Source organism: Oncorhynchus kisutch, linkage group LG17 (assembly GCF_002021735.2).
Source record: "Oncorhynchus kisutch isolate 150728-3 linkage group LG17, Okis_V2, whole genome shotgun sequence".
Taxonomy (NCBI): Eukaryota; Metazoa; Chordata; class Actinopteri; order Salmoniformes; family Salmonidae; genus Oncorhynchus; species Oncorhynchus kisutch.
In genome coordinates this window covers 27,568,173-27,595,606 of record NC_034190.2, presented here as the reverse complement: position 1 = coordinate 27,595,606, position 27,434 = coordinate 27,568,173, and the positions used below count along the sequence as shown (strand labels likewise).

Below are 27,434 nucleotides of genomic sequence, written 5' to 3'. Positions count from 1 at the left end.
TTTGGCCACAGCTTGCTTGACCTACACCATGAGATGTGGATATAGTTCATGATGTAATCAAAGGAGACCTGCATGGGACGACATATTACGTATCGCAACGTTGTATCAAACACTACAAGACATCTCAGGAGCTCTGAGCCAGTAGCAATGAGATGTCTTTCTGTAGCCAAGTCTCACCTCCCTTCAAGACACCAGGTGAGAAGGGAGCAGTAGTTCAACACTATGGTCCCTGTGGTTTTTCTCATCGCCAGACAGCAAAGACTTACATTTTAAATGACTAGAAAACCACCAGCCTCAGTTTACAGAAATCCCCAAGGAAGCAAAATACAGAATGTCACAATTAAGTTAGCTGCTGTGATTGCTTAGTGAGCTGGGCTGGGCTGTCTAAATGGGTAATGACTTGAGACACCTTTAGGTTTCAAATGAGCCACATCAAATATTCTGCTGGAGCCTGAAAGATTTTTAGTAGGAACAATTCTAGCTCAGCAAGATGTTAATTGTGTACCAGCGCTCTGGTAGGAACAGATGTACTAGCTGCCTTCAAAGAACATGTTGTACTATGTGTTGCCAGCCCAGGCAAGAGAACAACTAATTACAATAATATGCTAGTTTTATCACTGCACCCAGTGTTTTATACAGAGTATGAAATAAGAATAAACCGTTGAACTTAGTAAAGTGCGACAACACCGAAATTCCAAAATGTCCACTTCACGTGACTTGTTGCAAACTAGAATGTGAACCAGAAATATACAAAAAAAAACAGTATCTGTCAATCAGATGTGCATTGTTTCTTTTTCTACTCCTGGAACACAGTATATAACGTATACTTCACCAGAATGACTATATATGTACAGTAATTTAACACGTCCTTTATTCAGAACGATACAGGACATGTCTGAAAATCAGTTTACCTCTCTTTTAGGGTTTGATCTGATCACCCAGTTCCAGTTGGACGTTATTCCTCTGAAGGGCGTGAGGAAAGTGGAGGGCTCCACTCCTCTCCAGGTGGCCTACCGCCTCGATAAAGAGGCCAACTTCCAGATTCCTACCAGGTAAAGAAAGAATGAAGAAACCAGAACGAGCAACACACATATAATAGCTAAACACACACACACACACGCACATACACACACACATACACACACACACACACACACACACCCCCCCACACACACACACACACACACACACACACACACACACACACACACACACACACACACACACACACACACACACAAATAAATGCTTTCCCCTGGGTCAATGCAGGTGTGGTATTATTATAGGTTCCTGACAGGTGTTATCACACTGGGAAACAGCTTGTAATTGGCTGAGAACAACATGTCTGAACCTATTTGGCATCTCTTGGCGACGAGGGGGGAACCCCCACCCCCAGACCCCACTGTATCCATGAAATATCTCCTCCTCGAAACACAAAGAGACATATTTCATTATGCTGCATTCTTAGTTGTAGTTTTATTCTCTTGTTCCTGTCTGTGCTCATAAAGGATTCTGGGAATCAAAAGATTCCTGTGTGAAGAGAGACTGTGTGTGTCTGTTTGTGTTTGAGTGTGTGTCTTGCCTAGATCAAGCAGTGAATGTGTGGGGATCCTCTAGAATGGCACGGTACCCTGTAATTTGTTTGATCTAAAACCACTACACAATCTGCCGTTTTCAGTTTAGACCGTTTGCACATTGCTCAGTAGGCCAGAAGTTGTTGTCAGGTGGTAACCCTTTTTTACATAACTACAGCTGTCCTCCGGTGTTTCACTGGTGGTCTGGTCTGGTCTGGTCTGGCTAATGACCTGTAGCGGGCCTGTTTACACATTCTGTTGTGTAACATACTGACAGGTCCCAGTCTGCCTCATGCCACTCAGGACAACGTGACGCTAATCCCAAAAACATGTATCCCTCTGAGTCCAGTGGCCAGTCTGTCTGGGCTTTGAAGTCTGTTGTCAGAGGGGTTCCTTTCCGATACTCGTTCCCTTACCACTGCAGGGGATAGAGGCCTACAACACAACACACTTCAAACTCTGGCCTAGGCTGTGAGAGACTTTCTCCCAAGGTGCACTTAACACACACACACACACACACACACACACACACACACACACACACACACACACACACACACACACACACACACACACACACACACACACACACACAGGCACACAGCAGGAACGTTAGAGTGAGTGGTCTTCATTTGTTTTATTGGGTTACAGGAAACTCCTTCTTTATTGCCTTGTCTTGATCTATTTACAAGCCGACTGCAGCTCTGCAGCTACCGTCCATAAAGGCACCACCTATGGAGCCCTTGGCCTGGCTAGTTAAATCCCCAGGGCTCGTATTCCTAAATCTTTAAGTAGGAGTTCTGCTCTAGGATCAGTTTTCCCTTTGAGGTATTAATGATTTGACCGGAGGGGCCCTGATCTGAGATCAGCATCTGAGACACTTAATGAATACCAGCCTAGAGGTTTCGGACTGGAGAGACTGGAGAGACCGGAGAGCAGTCTGCATGTTAGAAACTGAGACGGGTCGACTGATTGGTTGATCTGTTGATCAGAGCCACTGGGGCTCTGCTTCTGTTTAAAACAGAAGGGTTTGATTTGGAAAATAAAGGGCCTCATTGTTCCTTTGGAGTAATTGGAACTGTTGCGTTATGAATGCATCATGCGTTAGAGACAGAGAGAGATGGAGGATAGAGAGAGAGAAAGTGTGAGGGATGGAGAGCTTTAACATAATAGTGTTAGGGTTTGATTGATGTCTCCATTCATAATGTTATGGTGGGCGTGAGGAGCTGGGAGCCAACTGAAGCGCTGTGTGTGATGCTTTGTGATCGTGGCCTGCAGCAGTTTTACCTCTGCTTTGTGATGATGAGTGTCTTTGACAACAGCCAACGTCAGAGATCTGAAATCATAGAACCAAACTGTGTGTGATGGAAAGCTGCTTTTTTGTTTTACTCACTGCGAAACGTCGCCCTCGGTGACCTCTTCTCTATGACTCTAACTAAAATGCATTCTTTATGAGAATTATTCAAATGACGATTTTGTAAAGATAAGTTTGAACCCTTTTCTCTGTCCATCCATCCTTCTCCCACTGAGGATGAACTTCCCCCGGGGCTTCCCTGTTGAGGTCTCCTTCATGTGTCAACCCTTTCCTCTCCTCCTCCCTCTCTTACTCATCTTCATCTTCTGTTCTTCTCCACCCAGGCTCAACTTCCCCCGGGGTTTCCCTGACGAGTACTCCGTCATGGTCACGTTCCGTATGATCAAGAACACGGTGAACAAGGTGTGGAACGTGTGGCAGGTAGTGGATGAGGACGGCCGGAAGCAGGCGGGGCTCAGGCTAAATGGAGACCAGCAAGCGCTGGAGTACTTCCTGATGGGCCAGGATGGCAACCTGCAGACCGTCACCTTCCCAGGGCTCTCTGTGTTGTTCAACACCAAGTGGCACAAGGTGATGGAATTACTGATGGTACTCCTGGTTCACATTACAAAATCTAGTAACTATCCCAAAATTCCCAGTTTTTCCAGAAATCCCAGATGGAAGATTCCCAGAATCAGGAATGAATTAGCAGGAAACTCTGGAAAGCCTGGGAATTTTGAGAACGTTACTGGAAATGTGCAACCCTACATCTGGTTCAATGTATTAGTGACTGATTACCAAATTAGCATTTTCAAAAATTGTTTATTTAGCTATCAGTCTCCTAATGACATGAATTGCGGTGGCCCCTGAGGATCAACAACAGTAACCCTATAGCATATCCTTACAGATGATGATTGGAGTGGAGAGAGACCAGGTCACCCTGTATGTGGACTGTCAGCCCGTGGACAAGAAGCCTATCAAGGGCAAAGGCCCCGTCAACACCGAGGGAGATACACTTATTGGGAGGCTGGACGTTGATGCTGATGCTTCTGTTGTGGTGAGTGGGGCAGGGATAGCCTGTTCCCAGATTGGTTTGTGCTGTATTGCCAACTCTTGTGGTCGTTGTTTGGGATGACAATAACCATATGAGTTGGCAAGACCGCACAAACAGATCTGGGACCAGGCTAAGGCTGAGAAGGTATTGGTTCCCCCTGTATGTTATACAGTAAGCGTTATAATATGAGTCTGTGAAGCTCTTCTACCATACAGGATATGGGTTTATATGTGTGCTGAGCAAGGCTGTAATTCTAAAGTGCTGCCACAATAGCAGAACTGCAGCTCAGTGGGGTTCCACTGCCGCAAAATCATGTTCCACTATTCAAAAATCTCCCTAGAGGAAAATGCCAGCTCGAAACACTTTCAGCTCGTAGAGAGAGCTATAGGAACTGTACCATAGGCAAGCATAGGTATAGTTTCAGTGTCATATGATTCTATCCCAAAAATATTTGATTGAAGTTGAAAAATGTTAGGTCACGTCATGTTTAACCATGCCATGCTATTCTATGCTATGCTATGTTAAATGATCCATATCAGGCCATTGTCTCGTTCTAGTTTGAACTCCAGTGGATGCTGATCCATTGCGACCCAAAGAGAGCCAATAGAGAGAACTGCCAGGAGCTGCCTGCCATAGAGGTAACAACAACAACCCAGGCTCCACCTGGGCTTTACTTGCTTTGGTTTTTAGGTTCATATTGACCAGCAACATAACTTTCACTAACTGGCTTCTGTGAATCTGCACCTGCAAAATGGTGAAGAGATAGGATGGCCTGTTACACCGTTGTAGGAGTGCCATGATCACAATCAATATGTCAAATAAGCACTTCTGTTCATGTAGAGGGAATACTGGCAGCTCTCACTCTCAATTTGGACTAGACACATTTCATAAAGTGGTTCCATTTTGGCAGCACATTAAAGTCTGATTCCTCGGGTCAGAACTGTAGATTAGAGTACATGTTGTTATGAGTGGGCAGAGTCCTATTGTCCCATAGACTGAAAAGCTCCCGTCTGTCTTTATGATGCAAATGTGTCTATCAATTTGACAAGGGTCTATTCCCTCTAGCTTTGAGGGTAGCTTTTCTGCGTACAGCAGTGTCTTTTCAGTACGCCAACACTAAAATGGTACAGGGGGGCTGTATACTACAGGGACTATAGGTTTCCTATGGGGTTCTGGATGTCAATGACAGCATGAAATGCTCACAGCCAGAGCCATAGATAGGGCCTATATGATTCTGCTCACAGCTATTGTTTTTGGACAGGTGCTTTAGCTTCTCCCGACACTTTGGGTGAAGGTGGTGTGACTACTTCACTAACTCTACATGTTTCTTATTTCTCTTGCTTCTTCAGATGTATGCCAATGCTGAGGTATTTATCTTTTCTACCTTCTTTTTTTCTTGGTGTTTTTGGGGCAAATAATCTACTTCAATGCTCTGTTGCCTGATTGCCTCGATGCTTTGTTACTATAGTAGCACAATCAAACTCTGGCTGGAGTAAGACATTTCTTCACTCCCCTCAGAGTGGCCTTCAGTCCTTGTCATGTACTCATCGACTGTGTTGTCTCTTCCCCATCCAGCCTGACCCCAAGCCTGTCCCTGTCCCTGGCCCTCCCGGTTCCACTGGCCCTGAGGGGCCCCGGGGGCCACACGGAGAGGATGGCAGAGACGGGAGAGATGTAAGTCTATCCACCCCAACTAAACTACATATAGAATGAAAAATGAACCATCGCATTATGTCATTTACCATGCTGGATATTGCCGCAAACAGCATATTCGACAGACAGTAAACATTTTTCTTGATTCTCTATTCTCAATGACTAGGATGGATAACCAATGTCTTTATTTTTACTTGTAGGGCCTTCCAGGTTCACCTGGCAGTGCTGGCACTACTGTAAGTAGGAGATGTCATATTATTAAATGTGTTTCATTATCTTAGTATTTATTTAGCTCTTTGTTTCCATCCTGCAGCTTAACCTATGTCATTACTTACAATCAATTTAGCTGCAAAAAATAGATCAGTGTTCTCTCCTCCACCCTGCCTTCCCTTTATGTCTCTCTGTCTGTCCTGATGAAAATTGCACATCTTTCATTGATTAAGTTAAACGCTGACCGGCACTGCCACGGTGTATCTTAGCAACGGTGACGAGCAATGCAGATGGATGATAAATCTGTTTGTCAGATTTCTCTGTGTACAGAGCAATACTTAGCTTTTGTTGTGTCTGCTACGTGTGGCTTTGGTTGTGTCTGTAACTCAGCCGTCTGTTGTGTCTGTAACTCAGCCATCTGTTGTGTCTGTAACTCAGCCGTCTGTTGTGTCTGTAACTCAGCCGTCTGGTGTGTCTGTAACTCAGCCGTCTGTTGTGTCTGTAACTCAGCCATCCGTTGTGTCTGTAACTCAGCCTTCTGTTGTGTCTGTAACTCAGCAGTCTGTTGTGTCTGTAACTCAGCCGTCTGTTGTGTCTGTAACTCAGCCATCTGTTGTGTCTTTAACTCGGCCGTCTGTTGTGTCTGTAACTCAGCCGTCTGTTGTGTCTGTAACTCAGCCGTATGTTGTGGCTGTAACTCAGCCGTCTGTTGTGTCTGTAACTCAGCCGTCTGTTGTGTCTGTAACTCAGCCGTCTGTTGTGTCTGTAACTCAGCCGTCGGTTGTGTCTGTAACTCAGCCGTCTGTTGTGTCTGTAACTCAGCCGTCTGGTGTGTCTGTAACTCAGCCGTCTGTTGTGTCTGTAACTCAGCCATCCGTTGTGTCTGTAACTCAGCCTTCTGTTGTGTCTGTAACTCAGCAGTCTGTTGTGTCTGTAACTCAGCCGTCTGTTGTGTCTGTAACTCAGCCATCTGTTGTGTCTTTAACTCGGCCGTCTGTTGTGTCTGTAACTCAGCCGTCTGTTGTGTCTGTAACTCAGCCGTATGTTGTGGCTGTAACTCAGCCGTCTGTTGTGTCTGTAACTCAGCCGTCTGTTGTGTCTGTAACTCAGCCGTCTGTTGTGTCTGTAACTCAGCCGTCGGTTGTGTCTTTAACTCAGCCATCTGTTGTGTCTGTAACTCAGCCGTCTGTTGTGTCTTTAACTCAGCCATCTGTTGTGTCTGTAACTCAGCCGTCTGTTGTGTCTTTAACTCAGCCATCTGTTGTGTCTGTAACTCAGCCTTCTGTTGTGTCTGTAACTCAGCCGTCTGTTGTGTCTGTAACTCAGCCATCGGTTGTGTCTGTAACTCAGCCGTCTGTTGTGTCTTTAACTCAGCCATCTGTTGTGTCTGTAACTCAGCCGTCTGTTGTGTCTGTAACTCAGACATCTGTTGTGTCTTTAACCCAGCCGTCTGTTGTGTCTGTAACTCAGCCGTCTGTTGTGTCTGTAACTTAGCCGTCTGTTGTGTCTTTAACTCAGCCGTCTGTTGTGTCTGTAACTCAGCCTTCTGTTGTGTCTTTAACTCAGCCGTCTGTTGTGTCTGTAACTCAGCCTTCTGTTGTGTCTTTAACTCAGCCGTCTGTTGTGTCTGTAACTCAGCCTTCTGTTGTGTCTTTAACTCAGCCGTCTGTTGTGTCTTTAACTCAGCCGTCTGTTGTGTCTTTAACTCAGCCGCCTGTTGTGTCTGTAACTCAGCCATCTGTTGTGTCTGTAACTCAGCCGTCTGTTGTGTCTTTAACTCAGCCTTCTGTTGTGTCTTTAACTCAGCCGTCTGTTGTGTCTGTAACTCAGCCTTCTGTTGTGTCTTTAACTCAGCCATCTGTTGTGTCTGTAACTCAGCCGTCTGTTGTGTCTGTAACTCAGCCGTCTGTTGTGTCTTTAACTCAGCCGTCTGTTGTGTCTGTAACTCAGCCGTCTGTTGTGTCTTTAACTCAGCCATCTGTTGTGTCTGTATCTCAGCCGTCTGTTGTGTCTTTAACTCAGCCATCTGTTGTGTCTGTAACTCAGCCTTCTGTTGTGTCTGTAACTCAGCCGTCTGTTGTGTCTGTAACTCAGCCGTCAGTTGTGTCTGTAACTCAGCCGTCTGTTGTGTCTTTAACTCAGCCGTCTGTTGTGTCTGTAACTCAGCCGTCTGTTGTGTCTTTAACTCAGCCATCTGTTGTGTCTGTATCTCAGCCGTCTGTTGTGTCTTTAACTCAGCCATCTGTTGTGTCTGTAACTCAGCCTTCTGTTGTGTCTGTAACTCTGCCGTCTGTTGTGTCTGTAACTCAGCCGTCAGTTGTGTCTGTAACTCAGCCGTCCGTTGTGTCTGTAACTCAGCCATCGGTTGTGTCTGTAACTCAGCCGTCTGTTGTGTCTTTAACTCAGCCATCTGTTGTGTCTTTAACTCGGCCGTCTGTTGTGTCTGTAACTCAGCCGTCTGTTGTGTCTTTAACTCGGCCGTCTGTTGTGTCTGTAACTCAGCCATCTGTTGTGTCTGTAACTCAGCCATCTGTTGTGTCTGTAACTCAGCCGTCTGTTGTGTCTTTAACTCGGCCGTCTGTTGTGTCTGTAACTCAGCCATCTGTTGTGTCTGTAACTCAGCCGTCTGTTGTGTCTTTAACTCAGCCGTCTGTTGTGTCTGTAACTCAGCCGTCTGTTGTGTCTGTAACTCAGCCGTCTGTTGTGTCTGTAACTCAGCCGTCTGTTGTGTCTTTAACTCAGCCTTCTGTTGTGTCTTTAACTCAGCCGTCTGTTGTGTCTGTAACTCAGCCTTCTGTTGTGTCTTTAACTCAGCCATCTGTTGTGTCTTTAACTCGGCCGTCTGTTGTGTCTGTAACTCAGCCGTCTGTTGTGTCTTTAACTCGGCCGTCTGTTGTGTCTGTAACTCAGCCATCTGTTGTGTCTGTAACTCAGCCATCTGTTGTGTCTGTAACTCAGCCGTCTGTTGTGTCTTTAACTCGGCCGTCTGTTGTGTCTGTAACTCAGCCATCTGTTGTGTCTGTAACTCAGCCGTCTGTTGTGTCTTTAACTCAGCCGTCTGTTGTGTCTGTAACTCAGCCGTCTGTTGTGTCTGTAACTCAGCCGTCTGTTGTGTCTGTAACTCAGCCGTCTGTTGTGTCTTTAACTCAGCCTTCTGTTGTGTCTGTAACTCAGCAGTCTGTTGTGTCTGTAACTCAGCCGTCTGTTGTGTCTGTAACTCAGCCATCCGTTGTGTCTGTAACTCAGCCTTCTGTTGTGTCTGTAACTCAGCAGTCTGTTGTGTCTGTAACTCAGCCGTCTGTTGTGTCTGTAACTCAGCCATCTGTTGTGTCTTTAACTCGGCCGTCTGTTGTGTCTGTAACTCAGCCGTCTGTTGTGTCTGTAACTCAGCCGTATGTTGTGGCTGTAACTCAGCCGTCTGTTGTGTCTGTAACTCAGCCGTCTGTTGTGTCTGTAACTCAGCCGTCTGTTGTGTCTGTAACTCAGCCGTCGGTTGTGTCTGTAACTCAGCCGTCTGTTGTGTCTGTAACTCAGCCGTCTGGTGTGTCTGTAACTCAGCCGTCTGTTGTGTCTGTAACTCAGCCATCCGTTGTGTCTGTAACTCAGCCTTCTGTTGTGTCTGTAACTCAGCAGTCTGTTGTGTCTGTAACTCAGCCGTCTGTTGTGTCTGTAACTCAGCCATCTGTTGTGTCTTTAACTCGGCCGTCTGTTGTGTCTGTAACTCAGCCGTCTGTTGTGTCTGTAACTCAGCCGTATGTTGTGGCTGTAACTCAGCCGTCTGTTGTGTCTGTAACTCAGCCGTCTGTTGTGTCTGTAACTCAGCCGTCTGTTGTGTCTGTAACTCAGCCGTCGGTTGTGTCTTTAACTCAGCCATCTGTTGTGTCTGTAACTCAGCCGTCTGTTGTGTCTTTAACTCAGCCATCTGTTGTGTCTGTAACTCAGCCGTCTGTTGTGTCTTTAACTCAGCCATCTGTTGTGTCTGTAACTCAGCCTTCTGTTGTGTCTGTAACTCAGCCGTCTGTTGTGTCTGTAACTCAGCCATCGGTTGTGTCTGTAACTCAGCCGTCTGTTGTGTCTTTAACTCAGCCATCTGTTGTGTCTGTAACTCAGCCGTCTGTTGTGTCTGTAACTCAGACATCTGTTGTGTCTTTAACCCAGCCGTCTGTTGTGTCTGTAACTCAGCCGTCTGTTGTGTCTGTAACTTAGCCGTCTGTTGTGTCTTTAACTCAGCCGTCTGTTGTGTCTGTAACTCAGCCTTCTGTTGTGTCTTTAACTCAGCCGTCTGTTGTGTCTGTAACTCAGCCTTCTGTTGTGTCTTTAACTCAGCCGTCTGTTGTGTCTGTAACTCAGCCTTCTGTTGTGTCTTTAACTCAGCCGTCTGTTGTGTCTTTAACTCAGCCGTCTGTTGTGTCTTTAACTCAGCCGCCTGTTGTGTCTGTAACTCAGCCATCTGTTGTGTCTGTAACTCAGCCGTCTGTTGTGTCTTTAACTCAGCCTTCTGTTGTGTCTTTAACTCAGCCGTCTGTTGTGTCTGTAACTCAGCCTTCTGTTGTGTCTTTAACTCAGCCATCTGTTGTGTCTGTAACTCAGCCGTCTGTTGTGTCTGTAACTCAGCCGTCTGTTGTGTCTTTAACTCAGCCGTCTGTTGTGTCTGTAACTCAGCCGTCTGTTGTGTCTTTAACTCAGCCATCTGTTGTGTCTGTATCTCAGCCGTCTGTTGTGTCTTTAACTCAGCCATCTGTTGTGTCTGTAACTCAGCCTTCTGTTGTGTCTGTAACTCAGCCGTCTGTTGTGTCTGTAACTCAGCCGTCAGTTGTGTCTGTAACTCAGCCGTCTGTTGTGTCTTTAACTCAGCCGTCTGTTGTGTCTGTAACTCAGCCGTCTGTTGTGTCTTTAACTCAGCCATCTGTTGTGTCTGTATCTCAGCCGTCTGTTGTGTCTTTAACTCAGCCATCTGTTGTGTCTGTAACTCAGCCTTCTGTTGTGTCTGTAACTCTGCCGTCTGTTGTGTCTGTAACTCAGCCGTCAGTTGTGTCTGTAACTCAGCCGTCCGTTGTGTCTGTAACTCAGCCATCGGTTGTGTCTGTAACTCAGCCGTCTGTTGTGTCTTTAACTCAGCCATCTGTTGTGTCTTTAACTCGGCCGTCTGTTGTGTCTGTAACTCAGCCGTCTGTTGTGTCTTTAACTCGGCCGTCTGTTGTGTCTGTAACTCAGCCATCTGTTGTGTCTGTAACTCAGCCATCTGTTGTGTCTGTAACTCAGCCGTCTGTTGTGTCTTTAACTCGGCCGTCTGTTGTGTCTGTAACTCAGCCATCTGTTGTGTCTGTAACTCAGCCGTCTGTTGTGTCTTTAACTCAGCCGTCTGTTGTGTCTGTAACTCAGCCGTCTGTTGTGTCTGTAACTCAGCCGTTTGTTGTGTCTGTAACTCAGCCGTCTGTTGTGTCTTTAACTCAGCCTTCTGTTGTGTCTTTAACTCAGCCGTCTGTTGTGTCTGTAACTCAGCCTTCTGTTGTGTCTTTAACTCAGCCATCTGTTGTGTCTTTAACTCGGCCGTCTGTTGTGTCTGTAACTCAGCCGTCTGTTGTGTCTTTAACTCGGCCGTCTGTTGTGTCTGTAACTCAGCCATCTGTTGTGTCTGTAACTCAGCCATCTGTTGTGTCTGTAACTCAGCCGTCTGTTGTGTCTTTAACTCGGCCGTCTGTTGTGTCTGTAACTCAGCCATCTGTTGTGTCTGTAACTCAGCCGTCTGTTGTGTCTTTAACTCAGCCGTCTGTTGTGTCTGTAACTCAGCCGTCTGTTGTGTCTGTAACTCAGCCGTCTGTTGTGTCTGTAACTCAGCCGTCTGTTGTGTCTTTAACTCAGCCTTCTGTTGTGTCTTTAACTCAGCCGTCTGTTGTGTCTGTAACTCAGCCTTCTGTTGTGTCTTTAACTCAGCCATCTGTTGTGTCTGTAACTCAGCCGTCTGTTGTGTCTGTAACTCAGCCGTCTGTTGTGTCTTTAACTCAGCCGTCTGTTGTGTCTGTAACTCAGCCGTCTGTTGTGTCTTTAACTCAGCCATCTGTTGTGTCTGTATCTCAGCCGTCTGTTGTGTCTTTAACTCAGCCATCTGTTGTGTCTGTAACTCAGCCTTCTGTTGTGTCTGTAACTCAGCCGTCTGTTGTGTCTGTAACTCAGCCGTCAGTTGTGTCTGTAACTCAGCCGTCTGTTGTGTCTTTAACTCAGCCGTCTGTTGTGTCTGTAACTCAGCCGTCTGTTGTGTCTTTAACTCAGCCATCTGTTGTGTCTGTATCTCAGCCGTCTGTTGTGTCTTTAACTCAGCCATCTGTTGTGTCTGTAACTCAGCCTTCTGTTGTGTCTGTAACTCTGCCGTCTGTTGTGTCTGTAACTCAGCCGTCAGTTGTGTCTGTAACTCAGCCGTCCGTTGTGTCTGTAACTCAGCCATCGGTTGTGTCTGTAACTCAGCCGTCTGTTGTGTCTTTAACTCAGCCATCTGTTGTGTCTTTAACTCGGCCGTCTGTTGTGTCTGTAACTCAGCCGTCTGTTGTGTCTTTAACTCGGCCGTCTGTTGTGTCTGTAACTCAGCCATCTGTTGTGTCTGTAACTCAGCCATCTGTTGTGTCTGTAACTCAGCCGTCTGTTGTGTCTTTAACTCGGCCGTCTGTTGTGTCTGTAACTCAGCCATCTGTTGTGTCTGTAACTCAGCCGTCTGTTGTGTCTTTAACTCAGCCGTCTGTTGTGTCTGTAACTCAGCCGTCTGTTGTGTCTGTAACTCAGCCGTCTGTTGTGTCTGTAACTCAGCCGTCTGTTGTGTCTTTAACTCAGCCGTCTGTTGTGTCTTTAACTCAGCCGTCTGTTGTGTCTTTAACTCAGCCGTCTGTTGTGTCTGTAACTCAGCCGTCTGTTGTGTCTTTAACTCAGCCGTCTGTTGTGTCTGTAACTCAGGGGGCCAAAGGTGACCAGGGGGAGATCGGTTTGCCTGGACAGAGAGGCCTGCCTGGCTTACCAGGAGCTTCTGTATGTATCTCTACTTCCTACTGTACCAAACACAACACACACTACCTGTCACACACTCAACCTGTACCAAACACTTCCTGTCACACACTCAACCTGTACCACACACACTACCTGTCATACACTCAACCTGTACTACACACACTACCTGTCACACACTCAACCTGTACCACACACATTACCTGTACCACACACACTACCTGTCACACACTCAACCTGTACCACACACACTACCTGTCACACACTCAACCTGTACCACACACTCAATTTGTACCACACACACACTACCTGTCACACACTCAACCTGTACCACACTCAACCTGTACCACACACACACTACCTGTCACACACTCAACTTGTACCACACACAACCTGTACCACACACACGACCTGTACCACACACGACCTGTACCACACACTACCTGTACCACACACAACCTGTACCACACACACTACCTGTACCACACACACGACCTGTACCACACACGACCTGTACCACACACTACCTGTACCACACACACACTACCTGTCACACACTCAACTTGTACAACACACACTACCTGTCACACACTCAATCTGTACCACACACTCAACCTGTACCACACACTACCTGTACCACACACTACCTGTACCACACACACTCAACCTGTACCACACACACTACCTGTCACACACTCAACCTGTACCACACAAACACTCCCTGTACCACACACACTACCTGTCACACTCAACCTGTACCACACACACACTACCTGTCACACACTCAACCTGTACCACACACTCAATCTGTTACCACACACACACTACCTGTCACACACTCAACCTGTACCACACACACACTACCTGTCACACACTCAACCTGTACCACACACTACCTGTCATACACTCAACCTGTCACACACACAACTTGTACCACACACAACCTGTACCACACACACTACCTGTACCACACACACGACCTGTATCACACACTACCTGTACCACACACACACTACCTGTCACACACTCAACTTGTACAACACACACTACCTGTCACACACTCAACCTGTACCACACACTCAACCTGTACCACACACACTACCTGTACCACACACAACCTGTACCACACACAACCTGTACCACCCACACTACCTCTACCACACACAACCTGTACCACACACACTGCCTGTACCACACACTGCCTGTACCACACACTACCTGTGCCACACACACTACCTGTCACACACTCAACTTGTACCATACACACACTACCTGTCACACACTCAACCTGTACCACACACTCAACCTGTACCACACACACACTACCTGTCACACACTCAACTTGTACCACACACACACTACCTGTCACACACTCAACATGTACCACACACTCAACCTGTACCACCCACACTATTTGTACCACACTCAACCTGTACCACACACTCAACCTGTACCATACACTCAACCTGTACCACACACAAGCTGTACCACGCTCAACCTGTACCACACCCTCAACCTGTACTACCCACACTACCTGTACCACACACTCAACCTGTATCACACTCAAGCTGTACCACACACACTACCTGTACCACACACACACACTCAACCTGTACCACACACTACCTGTACCACACACATACTACCTGTCACACACTCAACTTGTAGCACACACAAGCTGTACCACACTCAACCTGTACCACACCCTCAACCTGTACTACCCACACTATCTGTACCACACTCAACCTGTACCACACACTCAATCTGTACCACACACTCAACCTGTACCACACTCAACCTGTACCACACACTCAACCTGTACCACACACAAGCTGTACCACACACAACCTGTACCACACACTCAACCTGTATCACACTCAAGCTGTACCACACACACTACCTGCACCACACACTACCTGTACCACACACACTCAACCTGTACCACACACTACCTGTACCACACACACACTACCTGTCACACACTCAACTTGTACCACACACACGCTGTACCACACTCAACCTGTACCACACCCTCAACCTGTACTACCCACACTACCTGTACCACACTCAACCTGTACCACACACTCAACCTGTACCACACACAAGCTGTACCACACACAACCTGTACCACACACTCAACCTGTATCACACTCAAGCTGTACCACACACACTACCTGTACCACACACTACCTGTACCACACACACTCAACCTGTACCACACACTACCTGTACCACACACACACTACCTGTCACACACTCAACTTGTACCACACACTCAACCTGTACCACACACACTACATGTACCACACTCAACCTGTACCACACTCAAGCTGTACCACACACACTACCTGTCACACACTCAACCTGTACCACACACACTACCTGTCACACACTCAACTTGTACCACACACAACATGTACCACACTCAACCCTCTATTTTGCCTTGTGGAGCAAGACAAGGTTGTTCACTATCACCTTATGTATTAGCTTTGGCCATTGAACCGTTTACAGCATCTTTCCACCCCTCAACTGATATTATTAGAATTCAAACTAGTGGAGAGAGAATGTTTTAGTTTGTAGATCAATGATTTCTCATATTTTTAATGAAGGGACTGCCTGGTTCAATGGGCCCAAGAGGACCTGTGGGTGAGAGAGTGAGTTACTTTTCTTCCCAGAACCTACTAAAGAAAATATGTTGCTAATAACTTTAACAGCAGGGACAGTGTTAACTAATATTGTACTGTTCTGTGTCTAATAACAGGGACTTCAAGGTTTTCCTGGACCAGCAGGCTCTCCCGTAAGTATTCACTATTTTTAGATCATTATATATTAATGGGAACATTTTGCTGATATTTATAGCCGTCAAGCCATGGAACATGTCAGACCGCTTCATTTCTATAGCTAAATAAGTGGATGTAGCTGATCGCTTTTTCTCTCATTTCCCAGGGCCCTGAGACAGCTGGGCCTCCCGTATGTACTACAAACTCTTCAACATCTTTACATCGTCTTCACCCCGCGTTCTAAACAGCATTAAGACAGCATACAGTAGTTTAATCCAGCCCTACTAACGGGCTACTAACGGGCTATAGAATAGTCACATTGTGTATGTCGCTCCCTACAGGGCCCACCTGGGAAAGCAGGAACTCCAGGAGACGAGGGGAACATTGGGCCTGAGGTCAGTGTTCAAATAAGGATCCCATAGTAATGACTTTAGTAATGACTGAATAAATAGACACTACGTGTCATAGCAGTCATAGTGCACTTTATCATTGCTCCTTTTGATAGTTTGTGGACGATTTTGTAACATGTGTGTAACTGTGTCTAGTAGGACATTCTCTGTGTGTTTCATGTATAACTGTAACAGTCCATATTGTTATCAGGGTCCCCCTGGGCCTAGAGGGGGTCTGGGTCTCCCTGGTCCCACTGGTCTACCAGGACCACCTGGACCTGTGGTAAGCACTGATGCTAACCTCTGACTTCTGGATCTAACCTGAAATTGGTGAATTCAACATCTGTATCCTCTCTGTGTGAATTGACCTCTGTTTTTACGACTTGGAGTCTTGACCGATATTCCTCTCTGTTATGGCTTTGTCTCTTTGGTCTTTCTCATTAATTAACCTATAACTATTTATTCAATTAATATGGTCATAAGAGTCCTCTCCAACTTTTAGGGTGGCATCTAACCCTGACGCAGAGTGATAATCAGTATCACTTCTGCATTAATGGACATTGATTGCACAGCCTCAAAGATCTTTGCTGTAGTGTTTGTGGACTTCTAAACTCTGCTTTAGATGTCACTCCACAGAGATATGTACTGTGTCACTCACTCTGTTGTCTTCAAGGGACCACCTGGGGCTGGAAAAGCTGAGGGGAGTGGGGATGATGTGAGTCTCTTTTTATCACCTTTCTCAGGGTTAAACCAACTTTCACAGGGTCTGCTAGAGGGTGGGACTAGGTGGTTCAGCCGAATGTTGTTGCAATAACTACACTTCAGCCTAATTCACACTTCCCTTGGACACTGTTGTTGCTGCTGCCCTTTAATTCTGACAAATCTGCATTGGAACATTGGTAGCTATAGTATTCTTCAGTCAGTGGCTATCGAGGAGGTGAGCCCCCTGCAGGTGTAGTGATAATGTTATATCTGTGTCTGTCTACATTTGTCTGCAGTGCCCTGCTGCCTGTCCAGCTGGACCACAGGGAAACCCAGGGTTGTCAGGGATGAAGGTGAGGAATCTTAGTGACGGACACTGAATGAAATTCCATACCTGGCTTTGGGGAAAAGATCCCTTATCATTACTCACACCATTGTGGCCACTGGTTGTCTCTGATACCAGTATCTGATAATTGAATGGATTGATGTACGGCTTATCCAGACGCTCAGAGCGCTTTACATTGTAGGAGTAGAATGACTGTATGAACCACCAATGTGAGCTTCTGATAGTTGATGATATGCAGTCTGAACTGCATTGTTATGTCATCTCCAGGGACACAAGGGATTACCAGGTGATAATGGAGCTGCAGGGGAAGCTGGACAAAAGGTATGACAAGCAATCAATTCTAATGTTTAGTGAAAAAAGTGTGATGTTTGACAATGTGCTGAAGTACATTGGGTGCTTAGGGTGATTATTCAAGCACACAAATCGCTAGATGTGAGTATTTGTGTTTTTCCAATGTTGCTAATCCACAGGGTGAGCCAGGACCATCTGGGGTGCAGGGCCTAACAGGCAAGATGGGAGATGATGTAAGAACCGTCCTTGCTCTGAAAGATACCAACACATACAGGCTGATATTCTACTTCACTGTCTGGTATCGAAAATCCCAGTCACTTGTTTTGTATTTTCTATACCTATTTTTCCTGTTCCAAGCAGAACATAGGTAGTGAGAATGCCGACATTTCTGCCTCTAACGGAAATTGGTATTTGGAGCATATTATAATGTTACATAAGATTTCTGCCTAAAGCACAAAATGCACATTCAGAGATGATACACAAGATTTTCTGCTTCAAGTCAAATTGGTCATACAACCAGCCATTTATAACTGTTTAAAGTTTTTGCTGTGCATCACTGTCAATCCTACTAAGTATAATACATTTTCACATCTGTAATGCATTCCAGGGACAAAGAGGTACTATTGGTTTTCCTGGTAGTCCTGGAGATAAAGGGGACAGGGTAAGGGTTTAAAACAATATTTACTACAAGTCTTGTGAATGTTCTACTTTAGTGTTTAGGGTCTAAAACTCACCGTGCGTGTTCTCTCCTCCTCCCAGGGTCCCCCTGGTTTCAACGGCATCCCAGGACCCACCGGACCACCGGGTTCTCCTGTAAGCACTGCTCATTTAATCAACTCCGTCAATTATAACTGCCATTTTCAATCAATGACTGGAGGACAGACTGTGGTTGACATTACCTAGGGCTGAACGATGTTTTCCAAAATGTCTGCCATTATGTTCTGCAGTGACTACTTGTTTTCTGTTAGGGTATGGAGGGCATTCGTGGACGTCAGGGTCTGGAGGGAGAAAAAGGCGATGATGTGAGTATCTCCTCTCTTCTACAGTATCTCTAGTGTTTTTACTGGGCTTTCTGAATATGGTTTGGTTCCAAGCCTTTCTGTTCAACTAAATTGTTGCATGGTTCTTTGCGTGGGCGTTTCTCAGGGAGCCATCGGTCCTCAGGGAGATCAGGGTCCTGTTGGTGCAAAGGGAGACACTGTGAGTAAACAAACAATACAACATAAATTGATCTTATTTCTTTAGTAATAAGTCATCAGATGGATGCAGGATCCTTTTGTAGTGTTAGTTGTATAGTTAGATTGACCTGAACAATTCATATTTTGTAACATCGCCCATATTTTTTATGAGTGTGATTATGATGCTGGGGTTTTGTTGCTGTTGTTGTTGTTGTGGTCAATGATGAACTGTGATTACAGGGTACTCCTGGGGCAGATGGCATGGATGGACTCCCTGGAGTGGATGGAGCTAAGGTCAGTCTACGTTTTATGGCTACTGTACATACAGTTGAAGTGGGAAGTTTACAAACACCTGAGCCAAATACATTTAAACCCATTTTTCACAATTCCTGACATTTGATCTGAATAAAAATGCGCTGTTTTAGCTCAGTTTGGATAACCACTTTATTTTAAGATTGTGAAATGTCAGAATAATAGGAGAGAGAATGATTTATTTCAGCTTTTGTCTCTTTCATCACATTCCCAGTGGGTCAGAAGTTTACATACTCACTTAGTATTTGGTAGAATTGCCTTTAAATTGTTTAACTTGGGTCTTATGTTTCGGGTAGTGTTCCACAACCTTCCCACAATAAGTTGGGTGAATTTTGGACTATTTCTCCTGACAGAGCTGGGGTAACTGAGTCAGGTTTGCAGGCCTCCTTGCTCGCACATGCTTTTTCAGTACTGCCAACACATTTTCTTTAGGATTGAGGTCAGGGCTTTGTGATGGCCACTCCAATACCTTGACTTTCTTGTCCTTAAGCCATTTTGCCACAACTTTGGAAGAATGCTTGGGGTCATTGTCCATTTGGAAGACTCATTTGCGACCAAGCTTTAACTTCCTGACTGATGTCTGGAGATGTTGCTTCAATATATCCACATAATTTGCTTCCTCATAATGCCATCTATTTTGTGAAGTGCACCAGTCCCTCCTGCAGCAAAGTACCCCCACAACATGATGCTGCCACCCCCTTGCTTCACGGTTGGGATGGTGTTCTTCGGCTTGCAAGCCTCCCCTTTATCCTCCAAACATAACGATGGTCATTATGGCCAAACAGTTCAATTTTTTTCTTCAGACCAGAGGACAAAAAGTAAGATCTTTGTCCCCATGTGCAGTTGTAAACCGTAGTCTGGCTTTTTTATGGCGGTTTTGGAACAGTGGCCTCTTCCTTGCAGAGCGGCCTTTCAGTTTATGTCGCTATAGGACTTGTTTTACTGTGGATATAGATACTTTTGTACCTGTTTCCTCCAGCATCTTCACAAGGTCCTTTGCTGTTGTTCTGGGATTGATTTGCACTTTTCTTACCAAAGTACGTTCATCTCTAGGAGACAGAACGTGTCTCCGTTCTGAGCGTTATGACGGCAGCATGGTCCCATGGTGTTTATACTTGCATACTATTGTTTGTACAGATGAACATGGTACCTTCAGGCATTTGGAAATTGCTCCCAAGGATGAACCAGACTTGTGGAGGTCCACAATTTTTTTCTGAGGTTTTGGCTGATTTCTTTTGATTTTCCCATGATGTCAAGCAAAGAGGCACTGAGTTTGAAGGTAGACCTTGAAATACATCCACAGGTACACCTCCAATTGACTTAAATTATGTCAATTAGCCTATCAGAAGCTTCTAAAGCCATCACATAATTTTCTGGATTTTTCCAACAGTTCATTATAAGTTAAATAATCTGTCTGTAAACAATTGTTGGAAAAATGTCTTGTGTCATGCACAAAGTAGATGTCCTAACCGACTTGCCGCAACTATAGTTTGTTAACAAGAAACTTTTGGAGTGGTTGAAAAATGTGTTTTATTGACTCCAACCTAAGTGTATGTTAACTTCCAACTTCAACTGTATATATAGTTCAGTTTAGTTAGTTAGTATAGTTTAAATAAAGAGAATATATCCAGTCTCACAAGATCTGTCAAGAAATCAGTCTGTTATCCTGTGAACATACCTGTCTTTCCAACAGGGAGAAGCTGGCGTTCCTGGGACTGTAGGAATCAGGGGTGTCGTCGGAATTCCAGTGAGTCTAATATTCATCTTTGACGTTTGTATAAGATAAATATAATTAATCTAAGAATATAATTATAAATTAGATTACCTTTTGTTGGTATTAAAAGGAAAGCAAAAGCTAGGAAAATCAATAGATTGGTTGGTTGCCTTCTAGTCAAACCACACTGCAGACCAGATTAATAAAACCTGTAGGTTTATACAGGTCAGAGGTCATAGCAGGGGAAACAGAATCAACAGAAACATCACAACAAGGATGTAGTCCATCCCTTATGTTGTAATGCTCTCAAAAATAACAACATACTGTACGGTATTCTGAGGATATCCTGTGTGTGACGTTTCTGCAGGGCTTCCCAGGAAAGCAGGGGCTTGTTGGAGCTGGAGGTGCCAAGGTAAAAATGTGTGCTTGTGTGTGTCTGTGTGTGTGCGTGTCTTGGATACAGTTTCATTCCTTGTGTTTGTCTATTGTTAACAGTATGCTTTTTGTGCAGGGTGACACAGGAGCTGACGGACCAGTAGGACCAATCGGAGTTCCTGGGAAAACAGTGAGTATCTAATTTCACACTTAAGTGTTTACTATCACTCAACACTGCTAGCCATGATTGTGGATCCATATTCTACTGATGGTGCTTAAGATGCTTAAATAGACTATATATCGTTTGTTTAGGGGACAACTGGAACAGCAGGAGAAGATGGGAAACCAGGAGACAAAGGAACTACTGTAAGTTGACAATTATTTACATTTTATTCAATTGCAACAGTTTATAATAGTCTGTTATTAAATCTACATGACAGTAGTATTTTTTTATTCATATATTCAACTATGATTGTCATGCATACTGCTCATCAATAACAATCCCTGTCTGACGGTAACAATGACAGCTAAACTCCTTAAACCCACACTTATTAGAGTACCTTTAATGATAACCATGAGTCTTATTGATCCTGCTTCACTCTCCCCAGGGCGAGACAGGAAAGCAGGGACCAGTGGGGGTCACAGGTGATACAGGCATGCAGGGTGACAAAGGGGACAAAGGTGACACTGGTGAAAAGGGACTGAAGGGTCACACTGGATACAAGGGAGACCAAGTGAGTCCTGATGTGTAGTAGTTTATTGTTTTAGTAATAGTTGTCAGTTTGTAGAGGAAGGGGTTTGAATGACTTCTAATTTCCTGTGTCTTGTTCCTAGGGCCCTATTGGTCCCAATGGCCCAAAGGGAAGTGAAGTAAGTCCATGGATTCACATCAATACCATATATCATGTGAACAATGAGACAGTATTATTTTGTAAGATACAGTATCTGTATTGACAATCTTACCTCTATCCTCAGGGTGATCCAGGTCTTACAGGCAATTCTGGAGTCAAGGGAGACCAGGTATATGTTCTACTGAGAGATACATTTGATCTAGCTTTAGTATTCCCCTGTATTGTAGTGACTACAATGGTCCTAATTCAGTCGATTATTGTTGTTTTATAGGGTCCTTCTGGTGTTCCTGGAATCAAAGGAGAGGTACAGAACAATGTCACAGTTTAATTGATTGGTTGATTGGTTGGTTAATCAATTGGTTGGTTGGTGGTGGAATAATTGAATGCTGTATGGTATACAGTTAACATTTAAGTTGTGTTGTGTTGTCCACTCACCTCTAGGTTGGAGAGAAGGGCATGAGGGGATATACCGGGGAAAATGGTAGACCAGGGCAGCCGGGTCATGAGGGTTTGACCGGTCCCCAGGGATCCAATGGACTGGAGGGAGAGAGAGGGTTACATGGATCACCTGGGCCTAGAGGCCTACCTGTAAGTACCTTTAACCTGGGCCTAGAGGCCTACCTGTAAGTACCTTTAACCTGGGCCTAGCGGTCTACCTGTAAGTACCTTTAACCTGGGCCTAGAGGCCTACCTGTAATTACCTTTAACCTGGGCCTAGAGGTCTACCTGTAATTACCTTTAACCTGAGCCTAGAGGCCTACCTGTAATTACCTTTAACCTGGGCCTAGAGGCCTACTTGTAATTACCTTTAACCTGGGCCTAGAGGCCTACCTGTAATTACCTTTAACCTGGGCCTAGAGGCCTACCTGTAATAACCTTTAACCTGGGCCTAGAGGCCTACCTGTAATTACCTTTAACCTGGGCCTAGAAGCCTACCTGTAATTACCTTTAACCTGGGCCTAGAGGTCTACCTGTAATTACCTTTAACCTCGGCCTAGAAGCCTACCTGTAATTACCTTCTTCCAAGCAAATGAAGGATGACTGTAAAAGACACAGGTGTTAATTAATATACTTTTCACCCTTCCAAACCCAATAGGGTCCTAAAATGAATGATATCAAACTTCGCGAACTATGCTCAGCAATTGTTGAAGGTACGTGAATATTGTGTAGCCTACACACTGTAACAATCATTTAAGGCAGGCTGACATGTAGGGTGCTTTGTTCAACTGACATTTGAATAATTCTCTCCATCTAGAACACTTAGCAGAGTTTAAGAAAGAGGTCCTAAAGAAACCAGCAGCGATCGGGGCCCCTGGCATGGCAGGACTGCGGGGCCCCGCAGGTCCACCGGGCCCAGCAGGGACTGCAGGAGAGGCCGGTCCCAGAGGACTGATGGGAATGAAGGGACCACCTGGATACTTTGGGTTACCAGGCACACCTGGAAAACAAGGTAGGACTAGGTGGATACCCAAAGATTATCAAAGGTAACGGGGGAATTATGTATCAATAACTTGCTAGATAAAGGTGAAATGTATAAAGAACTGATCATTCCAATGGAATACTTCGGCCATCTTGGAAATGGCCATTTCATTGTGTACGGTAGAGAACATAGAAACTACAACCAGGAAAGTATAGACACAGTACAAATAGTTAGGCCTTCTATTTGTCCATTATAGTGTATTTCTGTAGAGGGCCCACAGCCGTACTGATGGATGCAATCTATTTAAACCTATTTACATATTTTTGAGAAATACTGCATTGTCTGGCCTACAGGTTCGCCACAGTACAGCAGCTTAGTGCCAGGGTTGTGGAATAACGGATTACATGTTACGTTACCAGCTAAAATATTGTAATCATGTTAGTGATACTTTTAAAAGCTAAATGATTAATTCAAGGATGATTTTTAAATTCAGAAAGGAGATTTGGACACCTCTCTTTTCTCAAAGACATTCAAATCAGCATTGAAAAAAGACGCAAGTTTAAGTTTGTTCCACCTGAGCGAGTCTGACCAGAAGTTAGAGACCACTATGATGACACACCAAATGGGTTTGATGGATCTCAGGAAAGATCAGGAATAGGATTTTTTAGGCTACAGTCCAAGCTGTCTTCCGATGGTATGACTGCTGTCGGCATCCAAAGATTATCCAACTTGAAAAAAGGCTTGGAGGTAAGGATGACAGCAGTGGTTTAGTCTACGGCGATACGGATATCACTTATTATTGATATCTACATGGCGCATTGATGTGAATCACACTGCTGCTCTCTCATTTAGCTATTTGAGCTTTATGGATTGTGGTTGTTGTGGATGGCTGTTCACAAATCTAAATGTGTATTTGAACCCAATAATGGTTGTATTTGAACCAAATAATGGTTGAATTCAAGAAGTTTAAGCTGCGTATCAATCATTGTTTTTGAAACCAGTGGACAGCCAGTGAAAAATGCGCTCTTGCAACAGCTGCACAGTGCGGATCCCAGCCTATGAAATAAAAGTGGTGCTTTCTAAAAAAAATACATCTATAGGCCTAATGGACACATGTTCAAACTCACACACTTTTGAAAAACTTAAAGGGGCAATATATAGTTGCTACATACATTTTTGGATAATTACACACACACATATATATATATATATAAATATATGACTGTTCAAAAGTTTGTGGTCACTTAGAAATGTCCTTGTTTTTGAAAGAAAAGCATATTTTTTTGGTCCATTAAAATAACATCAAAATGATCAGAAATATAGTGTAGACATTGTTAATGTTGTAAATGACTATTGTAGCTGGAAACGGCAGATTTTTTAATGGAATATCTACATAGACGTACAGAGGCCCATTATCAGCAACCATCACTCCTCTGTTCCAATGGCACGTTGTGTTAGCTAATCCAAGTTTATCATTTTAAACGGCTAATTGATCATTAGAAAACCCTTTTGCAATTATGTTAGCACAGCTGAAAACTGTTGTTCTGATTATTAAAGAAGCAATAAAACTGGCCTTCTTTAGACTAGTTGAGTATCTGGAGTATCAGCATATGTGGGTTCATCAGCATATGTGGGTTCGATTACAGGCTCAAAATGGCCAGAAACAAAGAACTTTCTTCTGAAACTCGTCAGTCTATTCTTGTTCTGAGAAATGAAGGCTATTTCAAGCGAGAAATTGCCAAGAAACTGAAGATCTCATACAGCTTTGTGTACTATTCCCTTCACAGAACAGTGCAAACTGGCCCTAACCAGAATAGAAAGAGGAGTGGGAGGCCCTAGTGCACAACTGAGCAAGAGGACAAGTACATTAGAGTGTCTAGTTTGAGAAACAGATGCCTCACAAGTCCTCAACTGGCAGGTTCATTAAATAGTAAAAAACACCAGTCTCAACGTCAACAGTGAAGAGGCGACTCCGGGTTGCTGGCCTTCTAGGCAGAGTTCCTCTGTCCAGTTTCTGTGTCATTTTGCCCATCTTAATATTTTCTTTTTATTGACCAGTCTGAGAAATGGCTTTTTCTTTGCAACTCTGACTAGAAGTTCATCATCCTGGAGTCGCCTCTTCACTGTTGATGTTGAGACTGGTGTTTTGCGGGTACTATTTAATGAAGCTGCCAGTTGAGGACTTGTGAGGCGTCTGTTTCTCAAACTAGACACTCTAATGTACTTGTCCTCTTGCTCAGTTATGCACCGGGGCCTCCCACGCCTCTTGCTATTCTGGTTAGAGCCAGTTTGCGCTGTTCTGTGAAGTGAGTAGTAATTGTTTCATCTGTGGGTTTGCCCTTTAAACAGCTGCATATTATCAAGATATCAAAGTGTAACCAACAAAAAGGTAAACAATGGGCCAAAAGCAAATGCAGAATATGGCATTCATTTTTCACAAGTAAATATAACTATTCAGTAGTGCTCAAAGCATGCCATTCCATGAGCACAGCATTTATTTTTCAGCTTGAATCAATGTGCCCAATCCGTCCTCCATGACAACAAAATCATAAACAACAGAGTAGAGCTGGCTAATAAGTCCTTAGTTTTGGGGTTATGCTCAGGTAAACAATTTGGGTAATCTATACTTCCATATTTCCAAGTCCTATTCTTGAAGATCAAGGGGTATAACATTTATTAGAATGACTGGAATTCTGATAGACTTTGGTTTTTAATGTAAAGAAATGATTTAATCGTATTATTGTATGTAGTAGAAAGCGATGGGTTAGAAGAAACCTACCTATTCAACCCATAAAGCAATATGTAACATCGATATATGGTAGCTAAGCTAAGTAAACTTTAACATTGATATTTATCCTGCAGTAGAGGTGGTTCAATTTGTATAATAATAATAATAATAATAATAATAATAATGCCTCTTAAGAGGAAAGTAATCTAAAAGTAACTGAATGTAATCTGATTACATTACTGAGTTTTCATAATACAAAAGTTACTGATTACAATTTTGGACAGGTAACTAATAACTGTAACATATTACATTTAGAAAGTAACCTCCCCAACCCTGCTTAGTGCTCTGAAAGAGCTGGTCCAGTGTGTTTGTTCTTTGTAGATGGGTCATGCATTCACATCCAGGGCTAAATCAGACAACACAGCAAAATCCGTCTCTGCTAAATCCTTTTAATTGCATCCCTTTAGTTGACACACACCCACGCATGTACTCGCACGCACGCACACACACCTACACACAAACAAAAACACACAAATAAATACCTCCTGTGGCGATAATAGCCCATTTCAGACAGTCAATATACAACATGTGAAAGGAAATGTCTTCCTCTTCTCTGTAGGTGACGCTGGTGTAAAGGGAGATACAGGACATAAGGGAGAAAACGGAGTGGGAATCCCAGGAAGTCCAGGCGAGCGAGGCCCACAAGGTAACATCACCCCTCCCCCATTCTTATCCTGCCTAACACCTGAATATTTTAGCTCCTCAAGTGTATGCCAATGCTTTAGCTCAGCAGGCTCACACAGTCTGGTGTCACTCAAGAGACCTGGGTTTGAACCCAGTTGGTCACACATAGACATGATGAGGCATTGTTCAGTACCTGTTGCCATCATCTCCCTCATCCTTTGTCAGGTGTGGCTGGCGTCCCTGGCATCGGGAAGGACGGTAAAGATGGAGCTCCCGGTAAAGACGGTGTTAATGGTAGCCCAGGTGCCTCTGGTTCGAGGGGAGCTACAGGAGCCCCGGGCTATTGTGACCCCTCAAACTGTATAGGCAGGCCCCCACCTCTCTACATGATGAGTGGGGGGAAGAAATCCTTCAGCTACAGCAAGGGGCCGTGAGGAACACAAGCAGAAGCTCAGAACACATTGCATCTCTAGCAGCAGCAAGACATGGCGTGACGTACCCAGTTCAGGAGTGGTAATACATGGGAGTCTTCACATGTCTCCCTCATCGCACCACAGAGCCAAAGAGAAACAGAGACAAGGCAAATGTAATTTAGAATACTGTATAGATATTTTTCTAGCTTTTCATCTTTTAGACTGATGCATCGTTTTTTTGTGGAGAGAGCTTATCTGATGTTATGCATTCTAGGACAGTTGCTATTGATTTTAAGCTAGCCTTTAAACTGATCAGTGGCCCATCATGGCCCAAGTGCTGTCCCAAAGACAAATTACACAAACTTCTAAAATGACAATTTTGTTAAATTCATGTTGTTCCATTCATACCCACAGATTCAGGTAGACAGACAGGGCAATGTGTTGGTTTTCAACTAACACAAAGGTAAATACTGTAT

The 27,434-nt window shown here is 44.5% G+C and overlaps 1 protein-coding gene across 1 annotated transcript; it reads left to right on the top strand.

Annotated features, from left to right (window-relative positions):
* Positions 1-490: 490 nt before the first annotated feature.
* On the top strand, positions 491-26,979 carry LOC109908670 (collagen alpha-1(IX) chain-like). The gene is made up of 24 exons (XM_031793196.1): positions 491-515; positions 923-1,052; positions 3,213-3,459; positions 3,776-3,925; positions 4,480-4,560; positions 5,498-5,596; positions 12,728-12,799; positions 15,897-15,950; positions 16,156-16,227; positions 16,943-16,999; positions 17,260-17,313; positions 17,463-17,516; positions 18,043-18,096; positions 18,252-18,305; positions 18,430-18,483; positions 18,702-18,755; positions 20,999-21,052; positions 21,471-21,596; positions 21,697-21,732; positions 21,838-21,882; positions 22,155-22,221; positions 22,969-23,163; positions 26,481-26,567; positions 26,771-26,979. Exons 1-24 carry the CDS (start codon positions 491-493, stop codon positions 26,977-26,979), a joined length of 2,130 nt encoding a protein of 709 aa, XP_031649056.1.
* The last annotated feature ends 455 nt before the right edge of the window (positions 26,980-27,434 follow it).

Bases quoted from the DNA above. Each gene is read 5' to 3' on its own strand.
- LOC109908670 (XM_031793196.1), top strand. From the start codon at position 491: ATGTTAATTGTGTACCAGCGCTCTG. The intron at 17,314-17,462 runs GTATGACAAGCA...GCTAATCCACAG, and splicing joins CAGGGGAAGCTGGACAAAAG to GGTGAGCCAGGACCATCTGG. The intron at 26,568-26,770 runs GTAACATCACCC...ATCCTTTGTCAG, and splicing joins AGGCGAGCGAGGCCCACAAG to GTGTGGCTGGCGTCCCTGGC.